This window comes from Cyprinodon variegatus, unplaced genomic scaffold (assembly GCF_000732505.1).
Source record: "Cyprinodon variegatus isolate N-32 unplaced genomic scaffold, C_variegatus-1.0 Scaffold128, whole genome shotgun sequence".
Classification (NCBI taxonomy): Eukaryota; Metazoa; Chordata; class Actinopteri; order Cyprinodontiformes; family Cyprinodontidae; genus Cyprinodon; species Cyprinodon variegatus.
The window spans coordinates 892,170-919,588 of NW_015150581.1; the positions used below are offsets into that span (position 1 = coordinate 892,170).

At 36.4% G+C, this 27,419-nt stretch overlaps 1 protein-coding gene across 4 annotated transcripts in view; it reads left to right on the forward strand.

Annotated features, from left to right (window-relative positions):
* The window catches only part of tub (tubby bipartite transcription factor), a 56,087-nt gene that overhangs the window by 17,103 nt on the left and 11,565 nt on the right, over positions 1-27,419 (forward strand). Inside the window, exons 1-6 of one of the 4 annotated variants that reach the window (XM_015375947.1) lie at positions 8,991-9,540; positions 15,908-15,959; positions 17,939-18,110; positions 22,255-22,392; positions 25,271-25,423; positions 25,886-26,007. In XM_015375947.1, coding sequence (XP_015231433.1) covers positions 9,503-9,540; positions 15,908-15,959; positions 17,939-18,110; positions 22,255-22,392; positions 25,271-25,423; positions 25,886-26,007 — 675 coding nt within the window. In that variant the 5' untranslated portion in view covers positions 8,991-9,502. Of the gene's footprint in view, positions 1-8,990; positions 9,541-15,907; positions 15,960-17,938; positions 18,111-22,254; positions 22,393-25,270; positions 25,424-25,885; positions 26,008-27,419 lie in introns of those variants that run through there. The other 3 variants (XM_015375948.1, XM_015375945.1, XM_015375946.1) reach the window with 3 other exon arrangements.

Consider the following 27,419-nt stretch of genomic DNA (forward strand, 5'->3'; position numbering starts at 1 on the left):
AATTATATTTTTTTGAATTACAAGGTATCCTTAAAATAACATTAGATACAGTGTCCAATCCATTAAAATGATAGTTTTTATGGTGGTTTTACTGCTTTAGTTTTGAAACCATAGATGTTTTATGTTTCCTTTGTGTTTGAATGTGGTAGCTGCCTGCTACCACTCATCAGGGCCAGATTATTCTCTCGAGCCAGAGGGAGAATGTGCCGGTGTTTCCTGAGTGTTTCCAATTACCTGATCCTGACCTGTTCTGCCTCTTAATCACTGAGCCTACCTGATCCTGTCGGATCAGTTTTAACCTGCCTGGTTTCAGTCATCAGGCAAGTTTATTCTTGAGCCAGTGGTGAAAGTGATTCAATGTTACCTGAGTGTTTCTGATTACCTGATCCTGACCTGACCTGTTCTGCATCTCAACCACTGAGCCTGTCTGTTCCTATCTGATCTGTTTGCCTGACCTGTTTTTGGACTCCTGCTGGATTCTGCCTGCTTAATGAACTTGGAGCTGTTTCTGACCGACTAGGACTTCCCTCTGAAACCTCTTTGGACTTGTGGGGCTGCAGGGTCTGGGAAACTCTGGGCAGCGTCCGCCGCACCTTGTTCGCAGCCCACCAGCTGGATCCAACCTTGTTCTCTGGGTATGGACTGTACTGTTAAACTGGGTTAGTGACTCATGTTCATAATCATCCTCTGTCACATTATCGTGGCAACTAACTTGTGTTTATCTCCTGCAGAGGTTCCTGCCTCAGACAACTTAGCCAGTGTTACCACAATTCCATCTTTAAATAAAAGCTTTTTGAAGTAATCCCAAAGTCTGTCTTGCCTTGAATACTGGGTCCTCTGTTCTGAGCCCTGACAGGATGTCATCATTCTGATACTGACCAGAATGTGTTAAAACTGCTATATTTAACAAACTTCATGTTGTTCAGGTGCGAGGACTGAGAAGGAGAGAAAGAACGAAAGAAGAGTAATAAAAAGGGAAAGGCAGCAGGTTGGTCAACAACCAGGTGAATGGGTACGAATAGCCATTTGATATCAAGTGATTCCTCAATATTTGTTGTACTAAAACATTGCAAAGATGTGTAACCTATTCAAACATAAAAAAAGGATAATATACATTTTTATAGAGCATGTAAATATCTGGCTTGAACTGCATTATTGCTTTAAAAACGTTTTTGAACATTTTACTTTGATTTATTTTTTTTAACCCTTTCCAAGTAAACCGAGGTAGTTTGTTGCAGAGTTTTGTCATAATTCCTGAAGGCAAGGGTGGATCATTTTTCTAAAAGGGAGGACACAAAGGCTTTAAATAAGCTTTTTCAGTAAAAGAAACACACAACAGTTTTCTCCAGTGAAAGAAACACATCTATCAGTGCGCTGCTGTTTTCTTCTGACAATTATGCATTTAGCTGAAAATCCTTGAGGGCTTTTGTACATAGAATACTTAAAGTAAAAAAAAAATTTCTCACTTAACTGTTGGAGAGTATTTTGAGTCTGTGTAACTTGCTGTGGATAAAGCCATTTTTACTTTCATGTCACATATTCTGTTATTGCTTTCTCATTTCTTATAAACTTTTGTTGTTTGACTGTGTGTTAAACCAGGCCTTTTGTTGAAAGGAAAAAAGCACACATAGTTAGGCCACTTTAAGTTTAAAAAGCACTTTTACTTATGTGAAAATGAAGTTGCACTTATTCAGAAGATGTTGCACCATCTATTGCGCTTAAGGTGTATCCATCTTTTGTAACTCAGCTGTTTTATGGTTTTGCATAATTTAAAAGGTTGGGTTATTAAATACCATCCATCTTCTATCCCCTGATGTGGACAAGTTTCTCTTTGGTTCCACCAACCTGATCTACTGGCTCTGCTTCAGGCACAGCTAGCAGCAGCTCCTGTGAGTGACATGACGTAATTCCAATCTATTTAGTGACTCACTCATTAGTTGACTCCTAATGGCGTAACATAAAGCAGTGTATTGTTGTGTAGGAATAAATGTTCTTGATAAATTATGTACATATAAATTGAAGAAATGAAGGTGTCCCCTGTTCATGTGTCTGATATGCACATGCCCTGGAATATAAATCATGTACTTAAAGGGTTCATAGAATGCAAAACCGAGTTTACATTGTCATAGATGAATAACGATAGTTCAGTGGGTGAAATGGACGTACAAAGAAGTTCAAACCCCTTCGACACCTCCTTTATCTGCAAATCCCACAATTCTAAACCTCCACCATAAAATGGGCGAATTCAAAAGAATTGATGTCAATTCGGGGATGTTGCCTTATTTGGTTCTTTTCCTGTACTTTTGTCGCGCCCCGAAATTGACATAAAGACCAGCCCATTGGTTCACTGGCCCAAGAACATGAATAGAGGTAGATGTAAAACACCAGTTTAGCTGTTTAGCCTACAGTTGGGCTTACTTCTACAAGAATTACAAAGCAGGCAGTTTCTCTGGACCGGACTGGGCATTCAAACCGAGCCATTAGCTCTGGGGTATGTCCGCTGGGAGGGTAGAGTGGCTGCGGCTTACTGTGAAGAGACACTGAAGAAGCCCACCAGGGAGACAGAGCTGGTAGAGACGACGGCAGGCCAAAGCTAGGCTCTAGGGTAATTGTTTGCGCCGGATGTCGGCTAAGGAACATAGAAGCTTGTGGGCGGACGGAGCGTCTGAGCTGGGTAAGGCATCAGCTGGTCCATGTCTATACTGGAGGTAGGATCCGAAACAGTCCCTCTAGACCTAAATTAAACAGCTTTTTTTAAAAGCCACATACAAACCTCTTAAAAGCATTCTCCGCTTTTTCCTTTGTCAACACTATTTTCTCTGTCTTACATTTTGATTACAAAAGCTTGTCTCTGCAGCTTCCTTCACTGAAACAGTTGCCAATTCATGAAACTTTCTCATCTCCTAATTTTTATATTTGTCAATTGAGATAACACTGTTGACGAATTTATGGATTTGATGATGCAATCTAATGTAAATAAACCTCGTCATCACTTGACAATATAGGTAAAGCTATATTTCAGTGCTGCAGTCTGCAATCTGACCTTTAGATGTTGCTAAAAATTACACATTGCAGCTTTAAAGATGTTTTGCAGTAAAAAATTATAAAATGTCTGTTTAATTATTGGTTGATGGCAATATTGACCAGATATGTTATCAGCATGAATCATACATACTTTTATGAGAACAGCAGCAAATAGAAGAGCCGTGTTTCTATCAGCTTGCTTATATCTAAAATTTTATATGCCGGAAGATAAATTCTGCTACTCATTTTTTAGGTTATGTCAGACCTATATCAGGACATCCCTATTAACTTCTGTTCCAGGACTTCTAGACTGCTGGTGTTAAAAGCAGAGCAGTTTAAAGGATGGAGCCTATGGTAATACAACTTACATACTTCAGAGCTGAGAGAATAGTGAGCTCAAAATGTACATATCCCACAGCTGTTGTGAAGGAACAAAAAGTAACATGAATAGTGGAGGCCGGCTAATTTCAGAAGGCTGTGAATATGTGCGCATAAAAAAATATTTGTACATAGATTTTAGTGGATAAAAAAGTACCTATTAGCACTGCAAGCCACACAGATAGAAAAGTGCGTCCTCAGTCTTTATGTCTGCTGTGTCTATGTTAAGGGTGCTGTATTATTAAAGCTGCGTGCTGTACAGCTGTGTTTCAGTCATTCTGACTGAGACAGGCAGACATAAGCCAGATATCCATTTTTACATCAGTGTGTCTTTTATGCCAGGTCCATTATTGTAATTAATGGTCCTGCTGGTCTCTTGTTACCAACTGTAAAATGCCTCTGGGAAAACAGGGGACAAATTGTCTTCCAGAAAAATTTCATTTGTTAGGAGGATCTTATCTTTTTGTTGTTATATGCATGTTGTTAGCCCAAAGGGAGGGAAGGAAAATATGGGGTAGAAAGTAAGTTAGTTAGTCTCCCACTCTGTTTCCAGTCTCCCACATTTTTAAGTGCTTTCTTCAGCATTAAATGCTAGAGCCTTTAGAGGTTATACCTGTTCTGTGGACATGGGGCTTCATGAACAATAGCTTTAAGATATATGCTTTTTATGTATTTAAAATACATTGATTTGTTGAAAAAGTTCTAATATAATGGATGCTACTCTGACAACTGCCATAGAGACATGCCATTGAAAAGTCCAGTTCCAACATTGCAAAAACTCTTTTCTGTAGTGCCATTAACTCTGTACAAGTAGATGCCATAAAAACTGACCAGAACTTTCTTTAAGAATATATCTAAAAGTCTGGGGTGTTCCCCCGACATAGACATTTTTAGTTTTCAGGATGCAAATCAAATATTTCACATCCACATCCTATAGCCCAGGATTTTTGTGGATGTCCATTATCCATATTTAACTTATAAGAGAGGCTTTGGTAATAAGTGAAAAGCTAATATACAGTATGAAGTTAATCAAAGAGCAATAGATTATTGTAAATTATAAATCTTAGATAGGTTTACTCAGCAGAACTCCTTAAATATTTTTACTGTGCTGGAATTATATTTTTATACCTTCATATCTTGTACCCACTTCTCCATTTTTAGGCTTGCAGTCTCTTGAGCCCATTTCAACTCTAACTAGTGCACCCATTTAGAAACACAAAGGTCATGCAGAATTACTCTCCCCCCATAGGTCTGACTTACAGTCACTAAGCTAACATACAGGTAAGACAAACATATCAAACACCTGGAAAATTTATTTTTAAGGACTACTCGCATCTTTGTTACCATTTTTGCCGATAAGCTGTATAGATGTATAAATGCATTATTTTGGAAATTTACCACACATTTGTATAAATCCTGCTTTTGCTTGTGAAGCTGTTTGTTTAGAGCCCTCTTCGGGTTACAAGGGTATTAATGCATCAGATTTTGTCGTTATTAGCTAAGCCTTGGAGTTTATATAGTTTAGGAGAACTGAGGTAAGCAGCTCAACCCTGGGCAGTGCCAATTTGCTTAGAGACTGACAAAAAATGAATTAATGTTCTTATAATGTGTAGTTAAAAAATAAATCATGATATTCTCATTTATGAAAGTTAATAAAAATTGGTAAATGCATTTAAATTGGATAAAAACAAGTCCACATCAACTGTACAGTTTAGTAGAGCTAGTAGTAGAGTAGTAGAGTCTGTGGAGGGCAGTAATGATCAGGGCAATCAAAAAGAAGCCACTGACTTCAAAGAGAAGAAAAAAAATCCTTACAATTTTAATGGAAACTTGGAAATGGCTGAAATCTGACTTTTTTATGGCTACAGTGTAAAGCAGGGATTCATAACCTCTTTGACTCTGAAAAGCCCTTTCACTCTTGCCGTAAAACCCATTTAAATCCGGGAACAATCAGCTCTTAGTGGCAGTGGGAACTGACATGTCTATCCTGGTCAACTGACTCACCAAGCGACCCACGTTAAAATCGCCTTGGCTCTGATCAGCATGCCGGTTGAACACCAGACCTAAAATACGTGACACCACTGAATGCAACAGATGGAGGTCAACACACTGTGCCAGTAACTTCTGATCTAACAAGCCTAAACAACTCTTTTTACATTCGATAAACATAGCGCAGCAATGGTAGGAGGGAGTTAAACAGATGAAAAGCAAAGTAATAAAGAATACTGACTACATTCTGGCTCTTCTCCATGTTGCTCTCCATTGTTTACTTCCCTAATTTTCGTTGCACTGTCGACATCAACAACAAGGTTTTTTGGCCAATTAGTCATATGACTATAAACTACCAATACTGACCTACGAACTGGAAGAGACAGCCTTAAACAAACATATTATTAAAGTTTATTTTATATATTGTCCTCTTTAAATGTCAATAAATGCAAATTTGCTTGAAAGAAGGCAACAAAATATAGTTAAATTTTAGGCTCTCACATCACTGGTGAGATGTGGGATATATAGGAGAGGCTTGAGAGCACGCAGTTTGGTCCTTGAGGGAGCATTGGTGCCTACAGGCACCGTCATTGGGCCCCCCTGATGTAAAGTAAAACAGATTTTTCTTTGTCATAATGGATAAAGATGCATCGATGTATAACCTATCAACAGATGCCTGTTTCATTTCCAATAAGAATGAAACTGCTTGGTTGAACACAAATAATAGCAAATCTAAACTTGCTTGAGGTAAGAATAAATTTGTTGATATCTTATAAAAATGTGTTGTTATCTTAAGCAATAGAACAATTTAATCATCCTTTTTTAATGAAGCAAATCCCTACTAGGATGGATTTTATAACACCATGAAATACTGAAGGTTAACAAATGTAATTTTAATGAACATCCACAGGCACTTTTAAAGCAGGAGCAACTGGGTATTGGTTTTGGAATAAAATGCACTGTTTGACAGTTTTAAAAAGTTACGAAAAATAAAAAACAACCCAAGTTAATTTGATTTAGGATTTTTTAAAGCTTGTCTCCTTGTGTTTTGTAATTGGGTTAAAAAAGTTGGTGTAACGAAAGCTGGTTACCCCCTGGGGTAAGCCTTTTTGAAATTGACCTTGTTTCAAGTGATTTATATTTATTCATGTGTTGTTCTTTGAATGGCTGTTTTTTTGTAAGCGAATTCTAATTTTAAATTAGCCTTTTCAAGATTATACAATTTAAAAGGTCAGTCAGTGCTCTTAATGTTCTCAAGTTGAGCTAGTTTATGGTTAGTGTTTATGCTTCTACTTATTTTTCTCTATTCCACCGTAGACGGTAGTCATAATGATCAATTACAGTGGGAAAGAAAAAGGATGGAAAATTAAGAGGATGGAGAAAAGGCACCTTACTGTGAGAAGGGGAGAAAATTAAGACCATAGGTCTATAAGTTTGACTGGATCAGTAGCAATAATACACATCCTCTGCTCAGTTTCCATGCCATCAGCAGCTGCAGGTTAAATTGAAATGTTTGACTTCCAGTGAGCTTAAAATGTGTATATCCCAAAGTGCATGAACTATTTTTGTTAGAGCCCTGTTGTTGGATGTACAAATAAAAAGCCCACATGTAAAATGTAATCCCCTTTAAAATCTAATCCCCTCTTTTAGCTTATGTATTTATAAAAAAAACAACCTATTGTGATACATCACAAATCACTTGAATGTGTGTTATTATTTTTAAAAAGGCTGTAGATGTGTTGTTTGGTTGTGTTTGGCGCCACTTTTGCAATTTTAGGGTAACCAAACACCCTAAAGAAGCTCAAAAGTATTTCCTAGCATGTAATTGATCAGATTTGTTAATAACTAAAGCATGTTGATCTGATTATAATTAACTCTGATAAGGAGCCAGAACTTTAATGGAAAATTAGATCACCTTTCAAATCAATGTAGAAAAGGTCATTCTATGTTTGACTAGTGATGTTATGTCATTCCCTGTGTACAATGGGTCTCATGTCAATGATGGATTTGAATTTTTATTTTTATGTTTTTACATACTGACTAAAAGTCTTAGGTTGTCTTTTAAATAATTTAACTTCAGTGTATAATTAATCATTTGCTGGGAAAAATTAATTCCAAGATCCTTGCAAAACAGAGAAATTGGCATATTCGGGATACGCATTGATATGCAAGTCTCAAGTCTTTATCATCAAATCCCAGTTCAACTCTCAAGTAAACACAGGTAACTCATGTCAAGTCTGAAGTCAGAAACTTTAAAACTCAAGGCCTTTGAAGTCTTTTTTTTAATTATTAATAAGGCTAAATTATATGGTAAAGGTTAACAATTGAACATGTCATTTTTTTTTGGATTTGTATGTGTCTCAACAAGTAGTGAAACCAGTGCAGCTAATTTAGCTAATGAGGGGAAATTAGCTAAAGATGACTATCCCATCGTAACAAAACAATATTACCTGCTGTTCTCTCTCCCACTGTTGTTTTATCTTGAAAAACCCAAAATATCAAAGTATTTCATCAATTCTATTTCTGTATAAGTGTCTCCATTATTTTTATTTCTTATTCTATTGAGAAAACACATGTCATTCATTTCTAATACCATTCATAAGATATGATGCAGGATTATAAACATAAAAGCCTTTAAGGCAAAGCATCTTTATTAAACTTAACAGAATATTTAGTTGAATTCTCAGCAGCATGCTAAGCTTTTGTAGGATCTGGTTGCTTTCTGGGGCTCAACCAGTTGTGTTTTGGTGTTTTCACCTGTTTAATTTAACACTCAACCACAGAACTTGCTCAGTGAAGGTTGTTTTTAAGGAAGGATTAATAGGTAATATAAACAATGTCTTCTAAATTAGCCACGTGATTGTGAATTTAACTGGATCTTCCCCTGATGTGCCTTGACATGGGGAAATCAATCTTGCAAGGTAAGATATTTCTTAGCTCTTTTAAGAGATTTTGGCCACCCTCCAATGCAGGTGTTTTCCCAAGAAATTGCCAACTGCTCTAGGGAAACAGTTCATGTAAAAAAACATGCAGTCTGAGGTTACAGATTCCTACAGAAGAGAGATCAATAAGTGCAGATTACACAGTTCCAATGAATTTGCTTGTTTCAGGGACCTGAATTGACTCCTTGTAATCCAGTGGTGTTGTGGGGAAGCTGCTTAATTTAACTGCCTATAGATGGACTCCTTAATAACCCAGAGAGCACAGTAAGTGGTGTGTGTTTGTGTAGAGACAGTGAGGGGTGGTATAGGGAGGGCGGAAGCAGATGTGCGCGAGGTTCTGAGCTGTGGCACTATCACAGAGTACCTTTGTCTGGCTGTGGAGAGTGCTGAATTAAAGGCTGTTGGCCCTGGTCTGCACACTCATATGCTAATTCCTCTTTGCTGCAAATAAATAAATTATTGCCAAGAAAACACATCCCAGTCCCTGCTTTACATGCCTGATAGGATGCAAGAAAGATGCATAGTGTTAAAAGAAAGGGTGGAGGGTAGCACTAGAATGAGTGGGTGGCACTGTTCAGAAATAGCATGGTGGGAATTTCAAGGAAGCAAAGCAGAGGGCGATGTCATGCTTCCCCCCCACCCCCATCCTAAGTCTTCGCTTTTGCTGCTGCAGGTGATGCTGCAACACAGATAACAGGAGTTTGATCGGGAAAAACAGAGAGAGAGATGGATTTGGATTGGGAATAAAGAGAAGGAGGAGGGGGGATTTAAAGGGAAAGAAACAGAGGGAGATCCAGACAAGAGAGTGAGAGTGAGGGAAGAGAGCCAGCGCAAAGAGAACAGGCAGCGAATGGAAGGAGAGAAGAGGAGAGGCATTGACCGGAGGCATATGCATGGACAAGAAGAATCGGGTATTTCATGTGGTCAACGTGCAGCCCTGAAGGGAAGCGTGCTGCCATCTGAGTGGATTTTTCAAATTAGCCACTGCTCTGCTTTTAGAGGAGAAACGAAGAAACACAGACAGGCTCGCAGCAGAGAGCTGAGCGCAGAGGATGAACAGGAGATGTAGGCTGTGTGGCTCTGATCGCTGTGCTCAGACCTCATAGCCACTCTCAGTGGTTGTCGCAGGCCGTCAGCCTCACAGAGAGGGCAGTAGCAGTCAATACAGAATGAGCTCCAAGCACTCCTCCGACTGGATCCCCTACAGGTACTGTAGCATGTTCTTGAGAGCATGCAAAAGCATCATTGCATTCGTGTTCCGAAGAAGAGTTTGTGTGTATGTGTGTGACCGTCCAGATGTGAAAGAAAGGAATGACAAGAGAAAGATTGTGAGAAAATCAGAAACTGATGTAAATGACATTTATTATTCATTTTTTTGTTTTGTGGAAACAATGTTGGCTATATTTAATCATTTGCAAAGCAGAGAAAAACAGAATAATTTATATCAATCAGTATGAAGGGGACCAGAAAAAAAAGGCATGTGTTTGTTTTCTGTATTAACAGCTCTAATTAAACAGTTATTTTTTAGTCTATTTCAGTTGTAGATTTATGATATTTGGGCTATATGATTATTCTATTATTATTATTGTTATTTTTTATTTATTCTGTGTTTTAAGTTGAGTATTAAGTTCCTTTCATTTTGCATAAATGTCTTTTTTATGTGCAACCAGAGGTTTTACCAATGCAGAAAATGCCCTACTGTCATTTGTATATGATAATTAAATAATTTTTATTGGGAAATAGCAAAGAAATTGGAGCCATAACGAGATTTTAGCCTCCTGCTGTCAAAACTGTAACTGTTTTAATCATTTCGAGTGCAGTATGAATCTGCTGACTCTTTGCTCTAGTTGAGAAACTGTTATCATGGTTTCCCCTGTTTGCTTTGATGAAATTGGCTTATAATCTGTGTGACTTTATCATGAATTTACAATTTTCATAAACACCAGTCTGGAAATAAGCACTACAAAACGGCAGACAAAATTACAAAACCACACACAATTCTTTTCTCGAAAGCATAAATTAAAGAGGGAAGTGTTTGGTGCAAACCTGTAAACATTAACGGGGATTATGTTTCTTAGTCCTTAGTGAGTTTGAATTTGAACTGCTCAAAACAATCAAGGCCCTGTGTGCCCTGGTTTAGGACACAGCAGTCCTCTCACACAAATACAGAGCACATATATTCATGAATATCAACAAAAAGATGGGAGCTAATCTGAGAAGACACACAAAGAAGCATTCCTCATTGCACAGTTGTTCCTTTGCCATGAGCGAATTCACCATATTTGTGTTTTTAGTTATGAAGGGATGAATCTCTTATTTTGTGTTGAAAGATAAGCCCATGAGGCTTGAATAATTCTTATCTTTTGTTGGTTTTTGAGAAAAAAAAAAGCAGCAAGCTATAATCGTTTCTGATTCTCCTTCAAGGTCAAATTATATCTATGCAGTCCACATGTGATTCATTCTCCCCTTTGCACCATCAGATTTCATAGATGGCACCATGCAAATTAGAAATTAAGTCCACGTTTGAGTCATGCAGAGACACATAATGTGTGAAAACTGATGATAGAGATAGGAATGTTTGAAAGGTGTCTGTAAAGTCAAACTCCACTATTCTAATATAAATCCTAACAGAATCTAATAATTTTTTTGGTGTGGGCATAATGGAATTGTAAATGCTAGATGTTTAAATTGAGCTGACTTTCAACAAAATTCCCCTTCTAACATGTTGAGAGTTTAGATGGCTAGTATTGTGCACATGAGAAGATTTGGATTTAGGTACTTTGAATGTCTGACATTATCAATGTGTTAATTAACATACAGTGCAGCTGCATCACAGCACACAACAAAAGTTTCTTTAATGTTCTGTTAACAATTGCAAACTTCCTGGTTATTCTGCAGGCCTAGTTAGAAAAGGTGAAACTCTACCTCAATGCCATATCACATCCATATACCGTACTCAGTATGCCACTTTCTGTTAGATCAAATGCACCGTTACACTTTACGGATGCTGTAAAACCAGCTGATGTGCTGCAGGATACCAGTGACCAGAGACTCTTTTCAAAGTGAAGAGCTGTTTGACCTGTATCTTTGGAGCCATGTTTGTGCCATTATCTTCCTGTCTGATGCTTATTTTCACTCTTGAATGCTCTAATTGCAGAAATAGAGTGCTTTGTTTGTCAGCATGTTTCACAGAAAATGGGCAGTAAATATATCTTTATTGCGACTGCGTGGGCCTTTCTCATTTGCAGCATAGTGAATATTTACTGACCGATGCTTTACCTGAGAGATTAGAATGTATTTCTCATGCATTGACAAAGGAGTTAAATGTTTCAGAACTAAAATAAATAGACATTTTTATAAATGTTTATTTTTTTCTTATGCTGCTGACATTTATCTAAAATGGGTAGCATGAGAAGCTCATGATTGTTATGCAACCAGTTCATCAGCCTGGCAAAGCCATAAACCAGCTTGTAAAGAAAATTGATATTGTTTTTGTCTCTAGTACGATCTTGGGACTTAGTCCAAATGGGAGTATTACATTCTTTAACTTTGAATTTTTCTGTAGTACAGTAAATCAAATAAATGTCAGGAGCTTAGAATGTAGGACCCACAAGTCAAGCACACAGATCAGGGTGATTTCAGAACAAGCCTTTTATTAAAATATAAACCTGTGACTGCTCGTCAGCTGGGGCGGGTTCACTGGATACTCTGTAGAGACGGAAACTCAAGTCAGTGACTTCAGAACTCAGACAGGAAGCAATAATGAGCATGATTGTCACCAACCTGGTAAAGTTCAGTCTGAGCCCAGAAGAGGGAGTGAAGTCAGGATGAGTGGTTTCTCCATAGCTTGTGATGGAGCCGCTTCCAGTGTTCCAGGAGAGAAGTGGAGCAATGACAAGCAGAAGCCAGAGCACGCAGAGGAGCAGAAGGGAAAGCAGGAACAGGTTTCCAGGCCAGAATTTTAGAAGTCAGAAGAGGTACAGAGAAGAGGAACAATCTGTCTGTCTTGCCTTGAATACTGGGTCCTCTGTTCTTACCCTTGGGATGGACGGACGGATGGACGAATGGATGGATGGGTGGATGGATGGATAAGTGGATGGATGGATGGATGGATAAGTGGATGGATGTTGAAACTAAAGCATTCAATTTCAATCAATTTCCAGATTTCCCTTCTTAGAATCCCATTCGCTGCCATTAGAGCCTTTTTGTTTTATTTTCAAAAATGAAAACCCAAACTATAGACCAAAAAGTAGAAATTCATACTTTGAGTGACTTAGCATAAAAGGTTTACCTTGAAAACAATGCAAAGTTGTTTCCAATGTAAAGCATAAAATATAGTCCTACAAAGACATGAAATGTATTTTACAATATGCATGTATTTTTACACCGCAGGCATATCAACATGAAGGTAGAGGCTGAGTCCAACATGCTAAAGGTCAAGATAGAATATTGTGTACTTTGAAACCATCTAAGTAGCAACACATGATGAATATGAAAAAAACACTATGATCATTAAAAATCAACAAAAGAAAAGGATCAGTCTCATGATTATTTTAAGCTACATTTAGAAAATCTGTATTTTTCTGATGAAACCTAAATACATGTTAAACAGCATGTTGTAGTTGGTGGCATAAAAAAAACTGAACATAATTTCCCCCATTCATTACTCATCCAGGGACCCCTCCACCCAGCAGTCTTTCATCTTTTCTCCCTTGCTCGGGTTCTTTTCCTCTGAATCTTTTGCATAAATCTTTTTAATTAAAGCCACTGAGGTTTTTCTCAGAGGCCTCCGCACAATGCTCAGCCACAAGCACTGCAGGAACAATAAGTGAGTTTGTCGCTGGTGATTAAAAAAACTCTGAAGGGAAAACTCGATGCAAGAATGCAAAAAAAGTCTACAATCACCCGTTCTGCAAATATCATGTGTCTCGTTAATGATGTCTGCTGTTTTATTTGCCTAGAATGATATAAACTTGACAGCAGGATGAACACTATATGAATAATGAAGGTTTTTATTATTCATTGTCATGCAAAGTTTCCTTTGTAAGAGCTGTATAGTCTCCATAATAGAAAAACAATTTTAAACATTTCATAGTGACAAAGAAGAAGCACACAGCTTTAGAAATTAAGTGCTGTTTGTGTCTGCAGGGAGAATTTTAAACGCTAGACTGCCATCAGTCAGAGTCTAACTGTGTTTGTGGATTACAAATTGTCACAAATACATTCAAAATTAGATTTTAGTGGAGCTTGATCTGTTTTTTTTTTCAGCCTGATGAGTTTTACTCCATGTACCAGAAGCCCAGACAGGCACATGGACATGCTCTAACAGCAAAGCTACTTTGATGGACAGTTAAAATGAAAAGCTGCTGAAACAGGGTAAACTAACAGGCAGTAACAAAATGTCATAAAGTATTAGAGCTCCTCTAGTTCTACTCTCTCTGAGGTGGACTTCACTTCAAATGCTTAAAAATGTCTTACTTGTATTCTGCTCCCATTCTATGCACAGAGAACAAAAAATATAATTTTTTTAAAATCTTTTTTTTATGCGATTGCTCTTTAAACAGGCATGTCCCTTGCTCTTTGTTAAATCTGGGCTTTCAGAGCTCAGAATGTAAAGAGTTGAGGTTGAGAGCCAAGGATGAAGGGGTGATAAAAATATATTGTGGAAATTTGCTATTTGTATGGTTTATAATAAGGAAATAAATGTATATAACAGAAACCATATCTATAGTGGAGGCTTTGTCAACAGGGTGAGTGAAAAAAATAAAAAAAAACGTAATCCAAAAGAAAAAGTGAAAAAATTCATATGAACTGCAAATATTATTTGGTGTCCTTTGATATAAAATTGTCTTTATATTATAGACAGCACTATGTATGTTTTGACCCAAGTATTAGCTTAATTTGACTTATGTGAAGTTATTTTTCAGGTTATCGCATGTACCCGTTTCAGAAACCCACCATTGTAATTTAGAGGATTAAATCTAGGGCACAGTGATATGGCTTAAAAGTAAGATCTCCAATGTTTCCCTACCATTCTGATAAATCTTTTATTTCACTTACATTTAATAATTAAAATGACAAATTAGACATATTTGCTTTTAAAAAATAGCTTTTATTTCAACTACTTCCTCTGTCAGGTGAACCAAAGGCCAATGGCGTTTAAGATGTTAAACATGCTTGTAAAATAATAATGACTCACATCAAACAATAAAAATTGATTAACTAAATGTTTGCAGCTAGTGGTGTTACATAGAGTGCTAGGTAATCAGTTATAGTTACAGTACATATCTAAAAACAGAAAGTTTAATGAACTGACATCACTCTGAGATATAAAAGGCCAAGGAGCGGATTTGTGAAAAAAAAAAATCTTGATTTTCTAGAAATTAAATCTTCAAAAAAAAAAACAAACAAAAAAAAAAGAAAAATTTAATTAATCAATAAAAATCATTTAATCGCTCAACGGTAGTTGGATCCAACAATGAATGGGCCATGTGACCCAAAGCACAGTTAACCTTGAAAAATTTAGGTTTTGCTACAAAACAGATACGCTACTCACCTTATGATGAAGGATTAAATCTAAAGGGTTGAATGTGGCATTGTCATCACAACTAACTCCATAGGTTCTCTACTGGTCCAGAGCGGTTTGCTATCAGAGCCCAAAACACAGAGGAAGACTGTATAATTTAGATATTGCAGTGCTGCATGTGGCTATGAGGGCCTCTAAAACAGAAATTTACAGGTCTAGTGCCTCTAGTGGCTTAAAATTACACAGCGCTGCTTCAAAATATTACTGATATCTCACCTATGTTTTAGAAAGTTAGTCAGTCTGTTAATGTTGTCAGATTTTGTTTTTCTGTTCTTTGATTAGCATGTGAAATGTGTGACCTAAGAAAGTATAACAGGTGGCAAGTGTTGAGATTAAAACAAATTAATTTTCTTCTAGCTCAGATCAGATGTGCAGTCCACATAAGCTGCTGAAAGCTCAGCCATAGGCAATCTAGAACAGTTTAGAAATGCTTTTACACAATTATAATTGTTCTTCGGTATTATTCTTCATTATATTGAAACTCCTAATCATTTTCAGGCTTACAGGTCCGTAGGCTATTCCTAGGAATGTTTAGCACTTGTTTATGTTTCTTTCATTTGTAGATAATGGCTGTAATAGAGGTGTACTGCATTCCCAAAGCCATAAAAATAGTTGTATGACCTTTTCCATATTTAGGTGCTAATTATGTTTTTGTTATTTTTATTTTGTTTCTTTTGATGATGACATGATTTGAAGACATGTTCTAAGTAACGAACAACGATCATGCATAAAAATGAACTTAAGGGATGTATCAGTCAGTCTCATTTAAAAAATTTAAGTTAATACGTATTTACGTGGTCCAGAATATGGACTGAATATGATAGCCTATTGTTTTTTCTATTTGTTATATATATAAAAAATATTTAATGGTTTGAAACTTTTCAGATCAGTGAAATGAGAAAATATTTTTTTCACACCACTGTTCATGATATCCTTTTTTTCTAACATTTATTGTAACCTGGTTCTTCTTCTGTTCATTTCTCCAAAGCACTTTAGATGATGAGGGGACAACCCTCCGACAGCAGAAACTGGACAGACAGGTGAGCCTGAAATATTCATCCCATATCGCTGATAAAAATAGTCCTGCATGGAGAAAAAAACTGAATAATTCAGGAAAGATTCATCGTAAAAGAGGTGTCCCTGTGGAAAGGGTTTTTTACTAAACTGTTCCCTGATGAGATACTCTGTATTTCTGCAACACATAAACAAAACAACTCAATAGCTGGTCTTAAATAATGTTTTTATTAAAGCTATGATTCATACGATTCTTTTTAAATATTTACATCATAACATCAACATAGTACATTATAAGAAGATCACGAGTCAGAGAGTCCTTTCTTCTTATTTTTTTTGTTGGTATTGAGGCTTTCAATTCTCAGCTGTCAATTATGTTGAGACTGGCCAATAGAGAGAAGAAAAAAGTATATAGAGAAATCTTTTTTGAGACAAAATGGTTTCACTCTGGTTGCAAGAAAACAATATTTCCGACTAAAAATACATTTTTTTACGAGCTTCTTTCCCTTGGTACTTGTTTTCCTTATGTCAATTTATCATTTATTTATTCTATGAGAAAATCTTTTCTCTCAAATGTTCTTCAATCTCAAATGACATCAGTTTTTGCGATTAGTCTGAAAGTATGTTTTCTCTAATATATTTATTTTATTTTCAAAATCATTTTCCACTTTACAATCGATTTAACTCTTGAATTTACAAAAAAAATAAAAAAAAATTACTCCATACCCAAAAAGCTTGTTTTTTGAACATAGAGAATTGTTAAAGAGATAAATGTGATACCTGTAGGTGTCCAGAAACTGTACCCAGGGATAAAACAAACTGATGGAGGTACACTTCTCAGTATATTTTGGTTGATTTATTTTTAATTTCTTATGATTTAAACAGAGATTCATCTTCAAAATTTATTCACATGCTCCTCCATTTAACTCAAAGATGAATTTGGTATCAGAAACTTTAAGAAGAAAAAGTGGTAGTCTTATTATGTGCAAACTTTTTATTTTAAAGAAAGCAGTATGAATCTGTGTCTTATTATATCAGCATTTAGAGTAAATTTTGGCTAAAATACATCAGTAAAAGATAAGAGTGATTTAATGGCAGACAGTGTATGAAAATATATTTTTTACTTGTACAGATTCCACAGCTAAAAATTATTACATTCATACTGAACAATCCCTTTTGTATGTAGTCCAGGATGTGATTTAATATCTCCTTTTTCTTCATCTAACAGTGCAATCTAATGTATTCTCTAATGGGAAACTTTAATATTTAAAAAGCTCTGGTTGAATATAATTAGTCCTGATAAAAGCCACGAAAACCATTTAGCCTGATGTCATGTTGTTTCAGGCCATTTAACATTGCCTTTAAAGCATAATAGATTAGGAACAATTTAAATTAAGCAACTGAAATAGCTCACAACAGAAAACTGATAAGCTACAGTAATCCTGCTTGCCTACAGTTCAGAAGGTCCCTTACATGTCTCTCTAAAGCTCAGGTGCATGAAGGGATTTACTTTATGATACTGCTGAGGTTGCTGTGGAGATATATCAAGGACATTCCTACTTGGATTACATTTATTTTTTATAAGGATGCATGAAACAATAGACTAGATTTTGAATTTGCAGACAGCAGCTTAAAATTGTTATTTTCTAACTATTCAGTTCAACTCACTTAATTTATATAGCGCCAATTTCAACACATGTCCTCTGAGGGCAATTTACAGTTCAACAAATCAGTCAATGAGTCGATGCAGTCAGCTGGTAGAAAACTTTGAATCAATTTGACTGTATGATCTGGTGAACTGTAAAGTGCCTTGAGATAACATGTGTTGTGAATTGGAGCTATATAAATAAACTGAATTAAATTGAAACATAGAGTCAAATAGCCATACCAGAGATTTTTATTAACCTACATAGTTGCTGTCCAGTGTAGAGAAATTGTTGTAGGAAAACTTGCCTAAAGTGTACCTTCATTAAATGACTTTTGCCCTGGCATTTATTTTCCGCTGAAACCTCAGCGAGCCCTCCTTGAACAGAAACAGAAGAAGAAGAGGCAAGAGCCTCTGATGGTCCAGTCCAACGTAGACGGGAGGTCGCGAACGCGGCGGACCAAACAGAGTGAAGAACAGGCCCCGCTGGTTGAATCCTACCTCAGCAGCAATAGCAGCACTTTCTACCATGGTGAGAAAACTCCTACTGTATCACTTGCAAGCATCCTTTGATTTATAGAGGTTAAACAGAGAGGTTCAGTAACAGATTGATTCAGTGAAATATCTCAGATGCTTTTATGTATACATTCAGAACTTGTTTTAAACCACAGATGAAAGTCCTCTGAAGTAACTCACATTTCTAGTTTCTTTGAGTTTGTAAAAATGGGTGAACTGTTAAGAGTTGAGATGGGCTGCTGGTAGTGTTGGGGCATCTGCAGCTAGGCTCCGAGGCGTGTGCCGAGTGTCTAATGAAACCCTGATCGATGCTCCTCACATTACTGTTTTCATGTCACTGCTTCATTTCCCGTGTCAGATTTCAAAATACTGTAGCAAAACCTAAATACAAACTGATCTATCAACAGCGTGCTAAAAGGATTAGGTCTTTAAAACGTGCTAAATAGCGCATCTTATCCATTTAGTACTTTTTCTGCAATGAATATGCAATATGGGGCGTTTACACGCAAAAGTGCGTCTTGTGGGAGGAGAACATGTAAATATATTAATTTAGCACTCGCAAAGTGATTTATTAAACCTGAAAGCAAATTTGCTAACGGTATCTGACTCTATATTTAACACGTTTCAAAAGAAGGTGCAAATGGTCTGTATGCGTAATTGCGCACACATGGCAGCGGTTATTGTCGCAAGAAGGAGACATCGAAATGAAGCAAGGAGACGCAGAGAATGCATTTTTTCACTCCGTGTGAATATTTTTGGAATGAACGAGGAAACGATCATCAAAACATATCGTTTATCCAGTTTGGAGCTGTTGGGGGAACTCCGAATGGATTTGGAGCCAGCCACAAGGAGGACCCACGCAATACCAGATATCACTGTGATATCTGGTATTGCGTGGGTCCTCCACTGAACAGTGCAATGTTGCAAGGAGTTTTGTGACACAAAATTTTTTGCAACATTGCACTTTTTTGCATCTGGGTCATTCCAGCGTACGGTTGCAGCGAGAGCAGGGATCTCCCTATCTCGTTTTTCAGAAGTACTGTCTTTTTTTTTTTTTTTTTTTGGAGTGTCACTGTAAGATTTAAATTTCTTAATGCACTAGTTTGTACAAACTACATACTTTGCTGCAAACCGCAAAACGCGCAAAACCATCATTTAAATAGGGCTTCTCGAACAGTTTTGCACCTGCCACCAGTTACGCAATCACTCTTGTTAAATCACCCGCAAACCATGGTTCAGCCCCTCGCGCAAAATTCCAGTTTGCGAGCGCAAATTACTGCACGCAAAATTGGATCTTGATAAATCCGGCCCTAAGAGTATTAAAACAGAATAGTCTAAAAGAAGAATGGAGCCAGCAAAAAAAAAAAAAAAAAGAGGGGCCCCTCCCATACGGGATTACTTTGAAATTACTCTTCAAAACAAGGTTTAAAGAAGTGCGTTATAATTTCATCACTAGCACTTACTTTGTCTCATTTGACATATAAGGTTGTCTAGTTTTTCAGGTTTTTCACCATATATGTATGTCATGTAATGCTCTGAACTTTCATATCAATGTGTTTTGCACCATGTTTTTTCTCCCACACTATTTACATTTGATCACTGCTGCCCTTTATGAAATTGAAATGTAAATTTTATTGCTAAGCAGCTGCTTATTCACTTTCTGAAATCTGTACAAAACGAAATTTTTGTATACACTCTGTGTATACAAAATTATATCAAAATTTGTCTAAGTGTTGGTTGTGATGTTTTAGCTGGTCTACAGTAATGATACCGCAATGCTTCAGCATTACAGAACTGTACATGAGAAATTATACAATACAAACACACACCAGCCTGAGTATGAATTTTTATTTTCTAAATGTATTATTTATTATTATTTCCTAAAGTTTATTTATCTATCTCAATGAAATTGTCTTTATTTAAAAATGTATTGTTTAATCTGTCTAAATTAGAAACAGCCACACTGTGAAATAAGTCCTATTTTCTGTTAAAAATAACTAATACCCAAATACTCATCCACTAGAAATTTGAAATGTAGTTATTTGATCAGCATTGACTCAGTCTCACACAGGAGAAACAGAATGAATGCTGTTAAAAGAATGAATTTCTGTGGGTAGTGACTATAAGGGATCTCGAGGAGTCCCAGAAAAAGATAAATTAGAATTACCAGTAAAGTTTTCCAGGAAATAAATAATGAATCGATAGCATACAGTCCATCTTCTTTGCAAAAATCTGTCCATGACATAAACTAAAATAATTGCCACAAGAAAGTCAACATACTAGAAGGATTATTCTAGGTATAAATAATTTTAATAACTTACAAGTAATGAGGCATATGTAAAACAAAGCACTCATTACTGTTGTCTTATTTTTGAAATATGAGGCCTTTCATAGTGTTTGTGCTGCTCAATAGTGAGTAATGAATGAAGCATCAAGTAATGAACCTTTAGGCAAAGCATTGGGTTTGAAAGCTTCATTGCTTTATGAAGCTTAATTTGGCCATCACTTTATCTTTAATGATTTCTCAGGAGCCTTGATTCTATTAGGTAGGTTAACCATCATGCTAAGACAGCTACACTGCTCCACAGCCATGCCCACAGCAGAGATCCTCAGTCCTGTAAATTTCAGACCAAACACGACGTCTTTGGAGATTTCTGCGAGCACCGCAGGAAGTTTGCCACTCTGCATTTCAGATGCACAGTGTTTGCACCCTAGACTGCATCATCAAATTGAAGTAGCATAAGCCTACTGTACACCCCACCCATGTGATAAAACTCATCAAATAAACTGAATGGTTAGTGCTATCTTAGTGCAGGTTTGTGTAGTTAAAATGATCACAAAAAAAAGATCATGCATGTTACTGTTGTTTGTAAATTGTTTTCTATGCACAACTGATTAATGGGCTCAGGGAGACCATCAATTTTTGGAAAAGCAATTGAAGCGATAAAAAAGCAGATCACTGTAGTTCCTTCAGATCTGAGTCTGGATGAGTGTCGGATTCGGCGATAGGTTCTTGTAAATCTACCCATGCAGCACCAATGCTGGGGAGTGGGCAGTGACAGACCGGGATTGGTGCTGGAGATAAGGGAGGATGATGAATGGTCCTTCTATGGCTAAATAAAAAGATTTTTTTAAAAGCCAACTAAAATCTTCTTCTGTGCATTCCATATTAACATTATTTCCTCTATATCCGATTTCTAATGAAAAAAGCTTCGCTTTGGCTGCTCTTCTTTAACCTACTTCATGTGATTTAATAGAAAAGTTCAGGTCTTTTCAACCTCAGGGATCACAGCTCTACTCTCTCCATACAGTGCTGCTGTTTGACAACAACTCAGTTCTATGTAGTAGCAAAAGGTGGAATGAGTGGGACTCACTGCTGGTTGCTTCACCCTTTGATTGCTTCCCTTTTTGCATAGTTAGATTATGTAATCCACCATCCTTGCCGTGGACACCATGCTTGGTCTGAATGCACCTTTAAGGGGTTAGACTCCAACAAATATTATGAAAACAATAATGTGAAAAGAAACTAAATAATTACCTCAGGGTTATATATACTTATTTGAAATTAAATATTGTGTTCTAACTTAATTTAGAGAGATTTTTGGGGGAAAACCGAGGAAGGTCTGTATCTCTCAGACATGGTCCATGTGCAACAGCAGAAACATTTCATTTTGTGTAAAAGCCATAATAACTGATCTATGTATTTATTAACATCATTTTTGATCAGCCAGACTCAGACTTTGGAATTCCACAGGCTCTTTGTGCTAACGGCACTTTTGTATTGATGTAAATCTAAACACTTAGGAGTTGAAACTGTGTTAAGCTGAATGTTGATGAAGTCCTCTTATGATGCACAACCACCAGGTATATTTTCTACTATGTCTTAAAGCTATTAAGTCGTACTTTTTACTTAGAGCAAAGGAAGCATAATGGATTTTTTTCCTATATAGATCTAACTAAGAATTACAAATTTGCTGTTCAAGAAGTCAACAGTTGTAAGCTTTCCTACTTTCTTTTATAAACCCAAATTCTCAAAACCAACATTTTCCATTAAAAATACTGTTTTCATTCATTTTAAAATGTTATAAATAAAGTATAAATTTTCTTCACTTTGCTGAAAATGACTTTCCATATCTTTACTTCATTTGAATGTTCTGCAGTGCAAGATCCTGAACGGGAGGAGGTGAAGGTGACTTCAGAAGCTCAGCTGCCTCGCTCAGCCAAAAAGGGCAAAGCATCAGAAAGCTCCACTCCGCAGACAGGCAGCGAAAAGAAGGAGAGGAAAGGGAAACACAAAGGTTAGAATACCATTATTCAAATCAACAAGCAATCTACTATATAACATTATGGCCAATGCTTAAAAAAATTCTCATTACTGTAACAGTTTAAATTATGAAATGGAATCAACCAATTTATTATTATTTTTTTTTTTTTAGCTTTTTTTCTGTTTGCTATGCTGGGGTCATGTTTTAGAGGCTGAACACTCCAGAAGCTGAACATTCAAATCTAAAATCAGTGTCACCTTCTTCTATTTTGGTGTCTAAGCTCTGCAGCTGTAGAATCATCCCAACACACTCACACATCCACAACCAGAAAGACTTTTTTAAATGTCTTTGCGGTGCCTTTCCATTGACTTCCATAAATTTCTACTGCCTTACCATGGCCCTTACCCTGCACCTAACCATTACAGTATCCTACCTAACCCTAAACCCAACATAAACTCAATTTGCAGCTTAAACAAGAGGACACAAATACCCAACACACACAAGCAAACTGAGAGGCTGTGTTTTTTTTAATATTCGGATTAAGCTCTGTTTTGACATTAGACAACAAGCTATTAGAACAGAGGCCTTTTTGTTCACTAGGTTGTAAATCTGCTTATATCTTCCTCCACTGACCCTTTTATGTATAAAAGCTTAGAAAGACTTTTAATTATTCATTGTTATTGGGCTTTCTTTATAATTTACTGTTTACAGTTATTTATAATAAGTAGAAAAACACTTAACTCTGTAATATGTAGAATTTCCAAACTATGTATGGATGTAGTAAATATTTTTAACTTCAAAATGTAATAAAATGTCACTAAAATTGCATTTTTTTTAAAATTCACCACAAAATGTAAAATGCAACAAGATTTTGGGTCGGTCTTAGGCCGATGAAAACTTTTAACTGCCATCGTTTGGGGATAGTTTCTGCAAGATTGGAATAACCTGTATTGTGTTTTATGCAAAATTACACATTCCTGTTTAAAATGCAATGAGATTTAAAGTGAAGTGCAGATATTAGCCCCCCAAAACACACACTCTCATAGTCTAAGAAACATTTTTGTTAAATATGCAAGATTATGGGAATGTGCAGTTACTTGTGGAGACCACTGAACTGGTCCCCCGTTAGGAAAAGTTCTCTTATTGGGTTTGGGCTCCATGATGTGAAATCAGTTTAGGTTAGGGCTAGTTGGTCATGGTCATGATTAGGGTCTGGGTTAGGTCATACAAATGAATAGAAGTCAATGAGATGTCCCTATACAACATGGAAACTTCAGAAAGTACAAAAAGTACACACACGCTTTCATTTAGCTGTTACTAGTTCTACATTTTCCTTTTATCAGAGATTCTCTTGCTCTCTCTCTTTTTTAGGGTTGGTTATTGTTACTAATATACAATGTGCTTTATAAATAAACTTTTATTGATCAGTTGATTGAATCAAGCTTGATATGGTTAAAAAAAACAGCCAGTATTTATTGTTCATGCTTTATTTATGCATGCTCGGTGACAAAAGCTCACTGGCCAATTCTGGGGTTTTAAGAGGAGAATGGTGGCTTTTAAGGATAAAGTTGCTGTGATGAAAATTCTGCATTGTTTGAAATGTTATAAAAGACCCTTTCACTTCAGTAAATTGTGAAATTTTCCACTAACAGCTGGATAACATGGCTAATCAGAATGTCCTAAATTTATTATTCCAGTCTTAAAGGTTACGCTCTCCATGGTGCTGAAAAAGAGTTTGCTTACAGAGAGATTTAATAATTGAATTTTATTGATCTCACATTACCTTTGCATTTGACCCATCCCCTTGGGGAGCAGTGGGCTGCCATTGTGTGGTACCCGGGGAATTGTGTGGTTAAGGGTCTTGTTCAGGGACCCAGAGATCAGCATGAGGGAATCGAACCGGATATTTGCAACCTTCTCAGAGCACAAGCACACTGCACTAAGGCCACTAGGCCAACATTCCCCTATGCTCCTATTTGTCGACAGTAATTAGCCATAATAACCCAAACTTGTTTCGTTTAGCATTACCACAAACTAAGTGCTATGGACAATGGTCAACACAGATGTTGCCTCTTTGGGTGAATGTGTCAACTTGCCTCTTACTGGTTTAGATGTTTTCTGTTCTCTTTGTGGAAACAGTGTTGGTCTTGGATTGTAAGTAAGCGGACAACATGTTCTTGCCCCTATTAAATTGTACTAAATTGTTTTATCAAATTCCTTCTGTTATTCCTCCTCTGTTTATATAGCACATTGTTCTGATAGCCTGTGCATTTAATGTTATAAGGTTTGTCTATGTTCCTACAAGTAATTTAACACCATGACAGTAACACTTATAAGCAACTAAATGGTTGAAAGTTTTGCATTTATTAAAAAAACAGTATTTAAAGTCTAGAATCCATATCATGGCTGTTATTAAATGCACTTTGATGACAACAACAGACACAGAGAATGTGTATTGCAAAATGGGCCACATGTTTTATTCACATTCTCATTTTTAAAACAGAGCAATCACAGAATTTTGCAATAGTCAGTGCAAAATGTAATAGTCTGTAATGCAACAGAACCTATAGAATTTTTGCATGGATTTCATTTCATTTAGCAGTGCTTATTAAAAAATTTGTTTTTTTTTTATGTTTTATTGTATATTTTGGAAGTAGAATTTATTACATTGCTATAAAGTTTGCCAGTTTTACATACAAGCTAAAAGCATTAAATTTCTCAGCACAATTAACTTTAAACTCTCATAGATTAATGGCAATTATTTTCCCCCCTGAACATCTCAGTATCTGCTTCTAAAATAAATAGGATAGAAGACTAAATTGTATAGTTTTACATGCAAAGCAATAATATTGATTTATTTTTTTGAGCAGCATCCTGAAAAGCTTATTCTTTTTGCATGATGGTGTGGCAGCGATCAACAGCCCAGCTGCCCTGCAGGATGACAGTCAGATCCAGATCCTGACAGTGGGCCACTGTGCTGCAGAGGAGGGCGAGGCAGAGCCGGTTATGAGCTGCACTCAGTCACAGAGTAGGCAGGACCTGCGTGTCACCATGCTTAAGAAAGGTAAAACTTCTCATGTCTTTATATTTTTTTATTTACCCCTGCCACAGTCCAGGTCACATTTACACTTGACTAGTTACTATACCCTAATAAGTGAGTAAAACACTCTGACTGATCTTTAATCTATAATCCTTCAAAAACAGCTGAGCCCTTTTGAAACCCAGCAATACTGAGATTAGGATACTGTTGTAGAAAATACTCAATAGTTTATACTTTAGTCTTCCCTAATGTGTAAGATCTCTTATAGGCATGATTCATAGTTAGAATGAAAATGTTAAATAGGGTTCAGCAAGACTGTCGGTCAGTCTGTGAAGAAAATGCACAAATGTGGAATTTTAATTTAATTTATTTATTTTTTAATTTAAATGTTTAAATTGATGGGTTTCTTTTAATTCTTCCTGTTTTAATATATATATATATATATATTTATTTATTTATTTATTTTTTATTATTATTATTCCAAAGGTATTTCAAGCAGTATGAATTTTGATGAAGAAGAGGATGATGATGATGAAATCAGCTCAAGTTCTTCACAGCTCAACAGCAACACAAGACCAGGATCTGCCACCAGCAAGAAGTCATCCAAGGTAAAATGAATTTCATTTCTCGGATAAACGCTGTGTCATAAACCTGTTAATTATAAGTAGAGAGAATGAAATGTGCGCTATGTCTCTCTAACTTGGTAAGCCAAAAATAATAAAGTGTAACACTCAAGGTTAGTTCTGCGCATTATTAACCTGGGACTGCTTCGATCAAATCTGTTTAAAGGAAGCAGGGACATTTAGCAGAACCTCCTGAGCCTAAGCTCAGAAGGTTCATTAGGCGAATTTATGCCTAATGCTTGCCTACCAAAGCTGGATTTTAGCCAATTATGGTAACACATGAAATAGCAGCAGACTTCATAGCAAGCCACAACCATTTAAACTTTTGCACTCTTGCTGTTCCACTTTAAAAGATGAGAGCTCAGCAGCTCTTGTTTTAATCACAGCTATTTTTCCCATAACACTGCAACGTGATCAGGGGCGGTTCTAGAAAAATATTTATGGGGTGGCAAGAGGGGGGCAGGAATTTTTGAGTGGTGGCAACGTATGGCATTTGTTTACACTGAATTTAATCACAGTTTGGTGAGAATAGTATGTACAGTAAATGTTTCATGTGAAACAGTTCATATTAGTAATTCATTGTACAATGTGATCTCACTTAATAGGGGATAGAAGAATGATAACACTACTTCTAGAGGGGCATTATCACAGGAAAGGTATTGCACAAGAAGAAACTATAGAAAGAAAAAGTTACCCATCAGAGATCTATGGACTGAGCTGTACTAAAGTGAGCATAACTACATAGTAGAAATAAATGGGTCAAGGCATCCAAACAAGGTACCAGACATCCATGTATTGTTTACTCTGAACACACATTTACTCCATTTGTTCCTCAGTTACTTGACATACAGCAGTTAAGGCAACATGAAAGGGACATTTCATGCATGTAAATATGCTGTAGATAGAGCTGCTGTATCAAAAAATCAACAAAAGGCAGGTACTATATGTTACATCAACATCTTCACAAATCTGAAAAGAAGCAACATAAAAATAAATTTTGCTTCCAGTCTAAAAAAGTACAAAACATTTTGTGAGTAGGTTCATACGGGTCATTTCTGGATAGTTTCATACTATATATACAAAAAAAGAAACAACAACACTGCTTATCATAAAGTTAACATAACTATAACACCTGAATACGGCGATTTCCATGTTGCTCAGCAAAATGCTTCACAACTTTATTTAGATGCAATGCCTTTTTGCGTTTTGATTTGAGTACACCCAAACTTGATAGTCTTTTTTCTGTCATAGTTGACCACAAATATGTCTTTATGAGCCTGAAACGTCAGGCCTAACTAACATCATAGTTAAAGAAATAACGTTCTGCAACCTGATTTTTATCATCTCAAAATCAGCATTGCAGCTATGCTAGCAACATTGTGCTTTCATTATGATTT